A 6,898-nucleotide genomic window follows, 5' to 3' on the forward strand; every position below is an offset into this window, starting at 1 on the left:
TACTTGGAATGCATCCCAACATAGGTGGCATTGACTTTCTTACAAACTGGCATGCCCATCCCATAAGTTGTTCAGATAACACACCTGGGAGTGCGTTTTTTATGGTTGCACATAACAAAGTGGCACGCCCATCCCATAAGTACTTGTTCACAAAATGTTTTTTCTAATCGTGATGACTATATGCAAAAGTAATCAAAGATGCATCGCAAATCAGCGCTGTGGTCATGATTGATGGAAACAGCCCACGACAGCTTGTTTGAAGCCTATGCGCCGGTTATTTTGACTAGTCGATCACTATATTCCGATTTCAGGTAAGAAAGTTATGGTTATTTCTTTTTGCTACCTGCTCCTACTAACAAACTGGCCATGCACTGTAGCATTTCTATTTATTGGGACTTCAATCCGGTATTCATAGTATATTCAGAGTATTCGCACGTTGCTCATGCGGCCGACAGAGGTCGCTCATGGTTGTATATGTATAAAGGGCCTGCCTTTGTCTAATATTTCCGTAGCATGGCTTCCGATATACGGCTCGTTATAGCTTTGTTCTTTTCCCGATCTTTTGCTCGCCCAAGTTGCCCACGTCTCCGTAGATGCAGCAAGAGTTCAGCCTACAATGCCTTTCACAAACGTTCGAATCTCCATCGATGCATTGCAATCCAAGCTTCCTACAAGCCATCTTGTAAATGGTGTTACAGCCAATCTCTTACGAGCACGAGACGGTGCCATTGCGCTTTTCGCGACCGTTTCTGCCAATGCAGCCCTACAGTGCAAGGCCCATTGCAAGGCTTTTAAGCATCCGCTGAACCTGCCAGTGATATCTAGGTTAACACGGACTTTAACATGGTGGCAACTTGCTAAACGCAAATTTTGACCCTGACCCGCCGAGGACGCCGGATAAGTTGCACACTGATAATTGTGGATCCAATGCTAATTTAATATTCGTGTTCCCTGCGGTACTGCAGTTTAAATGCTCACCGTTCAAAGCTCTCTCCGTGCATTTAGAAGTTCGAATAGGAAGGCTTCTGTTTTGCGGCAATGGCTCTACAACGTCTCTTGGCTGTAGCTCTCCTTTGTTTGATGGTCGCCACGCAAATGGAAGGCGGACTTGCGTTCGACCGCAAGTATTGTCCGCTTTGCCGTCGACTACCGTATCGCACCGTTGTTTGCAAATCCGACTGCCCGAAAACGCGTGAGCAGAATCCATTAAAGAAGATATGCAAGATCGACTGTACAGCATGCAGTTCTACGTGCGAGCCTAATGGTGAGCTCCCGCATTTCCCTCGATAGGTAGTGTTTCGGAATACGTTCTTTCACTGCAATTAGAGATCATCTGGCTGCATGTGATGTGATTGCTTCTCTAGATATTAACCATTGGCATGGCGCTGCTGTGCCTGTTCCTTGAGTTGATGCAAAAGATTGCCGTAAGCGGGGAGCCGTATGCGAGGACCCTCGTTTTGTAGGAGGAGACGGTGTTTATTTTTACTTCCACGGAAAAGCCAACGAAGACTTCTGCCTGGTGTCCGACAAGAAGGTGCACATAAACGGCCACTTCATCGGCAAGAGTCCTGAGGGTCGAATGAGAGACTTCACCTGGGTGCAGGGAGTGGGCATTCTCTACGGTTCGCACAAAGTCAAGATCAACGCCAAGAAGGTGGCGTTGTGGGATGATAGCATCGATCAAATGGAGGTGTCATACGATGGAATTCCCGTCATTCTAGCTAGCGAGAACGGGTCAAGCTGGAGATCCCCACACGGCGAACTCAAGGTAGTGCGAACGAAAGAGGTGAATGCGGTAGAGATGGAAGTGACAGGGTTGCTCAGAGTGTCGATCAACGTGAACTATGTGAGCGAAGAAGACAGCAAGGTGCACAAATACGGGATCACGGAGGAAGATTGCTTCGCGCATTTGGATTTGCAGTTCAGTTTCTACGATCTGTCGGCCGAAGTGGAAGGGGTGTTGGGCCAGACTTATGGTGCGAACTACAAGAGCCGAGTGAAAGTCGGGGTACCGATGCCCATCATGGGAGGCTACAACAAGTTCAAGAGCTCCTCCCTCTTTGCAGTGGACTGTGAGGTGGCTCGCTTCAATCCGTCTTTTGCTGCTGGTGCTGCTGCTGAGGATGAATACAACATGGATTCCGGCTTCGGGTTGATGCCCAGCACGAGCTGTACTAGCCGAGGCGAGAACGGCATCGTGTGCCGTCGCTGATCATCTATTACCCTAATGATCTCAAAAATGTCATCTATTCTGCAGCTAGCATTTGTATAAACAAATGCAAAATAATCTCCCACATAAAATTTCCATGCATTCATTATCATATTATTATATTTCAACGTAGCAAAATCGTGTGCCCATTCTAAGCTGTCTATGGCTATTGAGAGATCATTAATTAATGGATATCCTCTCTATCTCTGCGGACAACTTTAATTGGCCCAAAATGATCCGGCAGGAAAGACCACCTATGCTTTTACTTATTAAGGTAATCTACCAACATATGAGAAATGCGATCAAAGAGTTCAAATAATACCTCATCACGTTGTTGAAGAAGAACACATGTATCACTTTCATTTGTCCGAAGTTTAGATGAGTCTCGGATCAAGAGCCAATGGCCTTTTTCTTGATTTCCAGCATTAGTTCTCATCCAAAAACCTTGAGAGAAATACCCTAAGCATCAAAACCTAAACTCTCAAAAGAACCCTCAATACAGTTCTTGTCGTGCTCTTCGTTATGAGCACTTAAACGCCTCGATCTGACTTTGGAGCAAAAAGTTACGTCAGTTTTTGTGCCGACTACTTTTTCCTTCGTTTCGTGCTCAGCATGCTCGTAGTGCTTTTCACCAAGAATATCATGGCTTTGTGATAAACATATTGGTTTCATGATCGGCACGATCATATTGCTTTTTGCTAAAAATATCTTTGTTTTGTGATCGAGAAGCTTTGCTTTTCTTCAAAAATATCGTCGTTTCGTGATCAACAAGCTCACAGTGCTTTTCTTTGCATGTATGCTATTTTTACCATAGTCTCGTCCCACGTTCTATCCTTTTTTGGTGCATCTCGAGTTCTATATTTTCAGAGTGACCATTGTATTCTCAATCATTGACATGAGCTTTGACGCACGTATTCTCCCGAAGCATGATCGTCAATGGATTTCCTTCTAGCCAATGATCTGTTCCTCTGTTTCAAGGACAAGATTTTTCTGGTTGGAAAGTGAAGATGTTATTGATACTCGAAGGTGATAATCTTTCAGATATTGTTCTTGGTGATCTCGTTTGTCCATCCCAACCCTTTGATGCAAGTGTGAATCATGCTCTCGTGACTCAAGGACCTCTCTTTGAGCAATGGAGATCTGACTCTGCCGATTGGCATTCTCGTAATAAAGCAGCTCATCATCAAAATATATTTTATTTGCTTTGATACCATGTTGAGAGAGAGAAGAAGAAGAGACGATAGACACACCAAATAGACTCCCAAAGACTCATTCATATTGATCACTAGTTACACATATATAGGTGAGACCTAGTTCAAGTTAGGGCGAGCTATATATAGCTCTAACAGATATATCCATTTAAAAAAAGCAAGTGTCGATATATTGGTCGATAAAACCTTATATACACAATGTAATTATGACCATTTTTTATAATGCATTTAAGTATGCAATTTAATGTAATAGCAATATACCTTAGCTAATAACGGGATAAAATTCTAATATTGAACCACTTTACCTTGCTTACTAGGTAGTCTTTAATGTCATAGCGACTACATAGTATTTTCTATCACTATTGGTTGTCAATAGTTATCACTAAATCCATAAATTGTTGGTCAAGGATCTCAAGAGGACTTTAATACAACCATATCATAGCATCGCTCTCTCTCTCTCTCTCTCATAAATAGCAAATAATTGACTTTAAAACCTCTAGAATTGTGTGCAAAACATTGAACTGGAACCTTCTAAAAGATTTATCATCAAGACTTATTCCCATGCTCTCTCTACCAGGCAACTTTTACACACACGGTAGTTTGTATAAGTACTAAATAGACATTATGTTCTTTCATTTTATGGATTAGCATTGTCAAAGGAGAACACACCTTTCCATATTGGGATAGAACCTTCTTATGCACCTGATAGTGAAGGAGATTCGTACTGTTTCAAATGTCGACATGGTCAAAGTGGAGCTAACCATCCTACAGGTACATGTTCACACTAGGCCTTTACAACAATCTCTACCGAACTGCTGCAAATATGTCTTTACATCATGGTTGAAGTGGAGGCTAACATCTTGCAAGGACATGTTCTTTTGTGTTTAGAATAGCTTTTTTCAATGTACAATAGCTCCAGTAGCAAAAATGGATTTCATACGGTTCTTGATATCACTAGCAACACTCAATAGATGGAATGTGTATTAGCTCGATATCAAGAATGCATTTCTCAATGGTTATCTAGACGAGGAAGTCTACATGCAACAACCAGTAGGTCATGTTGAACCAAGAAAGGAGAATAAGGTTTGCCATCTCAAGAAAAGACTCTATTGCTTAAACCAAGCACCCAGAAGTTGGTACAGCAAAATCGATAGGTATTTTGCTGATCTAGGATACATGAAGTCCAATGCAGATCATACTCTCTACTACAAAGTTTAAGGGGAAGGCATTACTATTGCACTTTTGTACATAGATGACGTGATTGTGACCGAAAGCAAGGATAGCTTCATCAAAAAATTGAAACAAGACTTATCTACAGAGTTCGACATGAAAGATCTTGGACTTATGCAATAGTCTTGGAATTGAGTTTTGGAGAGATTCAGATAGCACATTCATGAATCAGCTCAAGTATGTTGATAGTCTCTTGAAGAAGTTTCATATGGCAGATTGCAAGATTGCAGCCACGAAACACAATGTCATTATGAGCATGAATCAGACAATATTGAAACAAAACAAAATGATGTCTAAAGTCTCACTCTTCTTTTGTTGAGAGTAGAGTCATCGCATAGTGGCACAGTAGGCTCGTTTCCCATTAGTATAATTGAAAGACCAATACAACAAGACTAACCGTGAGTAGAACAACACATCACAATATCTGAAAACTAAGAACATAGGAGCAACTTCAATCCTATTTGAGGAGGCACTTAAAGATAGCACCTAGATGCATGAGGGATCAAAGACTTTCTCCATAAATACCAAAGCCACACTCCCCACCAGTTAAATAGCTAAGGGATCCTACTCCACGGGCTACCTATAGAGACACACCACCTATTAAATAGCTATGAGATTCTACTCCACGAGCTACCCATAGAGACACACCATAAAACCAAGGACCCAGTACTATGATGAAAGGCCATAGGAGAACTCAGTAGTGCTTTCCCTAGGGGCTATCTTGCCTTAGATTGCTTCCTAAATGCTAGACACAATTAATTGTAGTCATCCTCTGTTGTCAAGAAGAGCCATTGATTTGTCTAATCCTTGGGATAGCATTTGATTTCTTAGATCTGTGATCCCAAAGAGCTGACAAATCCATGCTAGCCTTAATGATAAAAAAGCCATTTCTTAGTTGGCAGAGAAGAAATGCATTTCCTTGACCTAAATCCATGAGTCATGAATGCAAAGTTGGCAATGTAATGGTAAAAATGCCTCTAAACTTGCTGTGAGTGTTACTTGATGTTCATGTAGTTGTACCACTAAAGTTCGAACAAGGGCACCACAATTCAATATGATGCTTCTTCAAGTTCACCTAGGGTTTTATCAATCACTACAAAAGCATGAGATTAATTCGAGTCACTACTTGTAAAACTTCCTAAACATGAAAACGCACATTCGTTCTTGAGCAACTACTATTCATGAGATGGCCTCTTCTATAATTTCCAAACAAGAGATGTCAGGTTTAGTTCATAAGCACGTGAACCGTATAAATTATAAAAGATATCCACAAAAATTTGTGTACTCTCACCTAGTAAGAACTATTAAGTTTGAGATGCAACCTGTGCCACAATGAAAGAAGGGCAAGAGTATCCTCAAATTGAAATTAAACACACATGAGCACATCTTTGGGTGTCTTGGAGTGGTCGACGAGGATGCTAAGATAGTACTAAGAAATGTTAGGGCTATATATAGCTTGCCCTAACTTGAACTAGGTCTCACCTATATATATGTAACTAGTGATCAAGATGAATCAGTCTTTGGGAGTCTATTCAGTGTGTCTATCATCTCTTCTTCTCTCTCAACATGGTATCAAAGCTACAAAGGTGTTGCTATTGTATGCTCACTGTAATGAAGAAAGACAAGAAGTAGTAGTTGTTGATTTGATTACATAGCGCTTTCAGGATCTCATCGCTTATCTTCTCTTGTCAATTTTGACATGTCTAACTTGATGTGGCTTTTTAGAGGTCTTCTGGTGCAAATTTGAGAAAGGTATCAGTGGCAAATGGATCATAGATCATTTGTAAACGTAGCTCTCATTGTGCTCTTCATTTTGAGCACTTAAAACGCCCCAATCGGACTTTGGAGCAGAAAGTTATGTCAGTTTTTGTGACGACTACTTTTCTCTTGGTTTCGTGATTGGCACGCTCGTACTGCTTTTCGCCAATAATTTTGTGGCTTCGTGATAAAAGTATTGGTTTCATGATCAACATAATCGTAATGTTTTTTGCCAAAAATACCTCTGTTTTGTGACTGACAAGTTTTGCTTTTCTCCAAAAATATCGTGGTTTTGTGATCAACAAGCTCAAAGCGCTTTCATGGCATGCATGCTATTTTTAGTATACTCTCGTCTCACGTTCTATCCTTTTTTGGGGTATCTCAAGTTCTATATTTTCAGAGCGACCATTGTATTCTCGATCATTGATGTGAGCTCTAACAAACGTATTCTCCCAAAGTATGATGGCAACGTCTATAATCATCAACAGTT

At 41.0% G+C, this 6,898-nt stretch overlaps 1 protein-coding gene across 1 annotated transcript; it reads left to right on the forward strand.

Moving 5' to 3' along the window:
- Window positions 1-1,038: 1,038 nt before the first annotated feature.
- On the forward strand, window positions 1,039-2,212 carry LOC147892472 (uncharacterized). The gene is made up of 2 exons (XM_087387402.1): window positions 1,039-1,264; window positions 1,419-2,212. Exons 1-2 carry the CDS (start codon window positions 1,039-1,041, stop codon window positions 2,210-2,212), a joined length of 1,020 nt encoding a protein of 339 aa, XP_087243528.1.
- Window positions 2,213-6,898: the final 4,686 nt, after the last annotated feature.

The sequence above is a fragment of the Dipteris shenzhenensis genome, chromosome 16, assembly GCF_047967505.1.
Source record: "Dipteris shenzhenensis isolate YYH24624 ecotype China chromosome 16, Dip_SZ_1.0, whole genome shotgun sequence".
NCBI lineage: Eukaryota > Viridiplantae > Streptophyta > Polypodiopsida > Gleicheniales > Dipteridaceae > Dipteris > Dipteris shenzhenensis.

Bases quoted from the DNA above. Each gene is read 5' to 3' on its own strand.
- LOC147892472 (XM_087387402.1), top strand. From the start codon at position 1,039: ATGGCTCTACAACGTCTCTTGGCTGTAGCTCTCCTTTGTTTGATGGTC. The intron at 1,265-1,418 runs GTGAGCTCCCGC...TTGATGCAAAAG, and splicing joins TTCTACGTGCGAGCCTAATG to ATTGCCGTAAGCGGGGAGCC.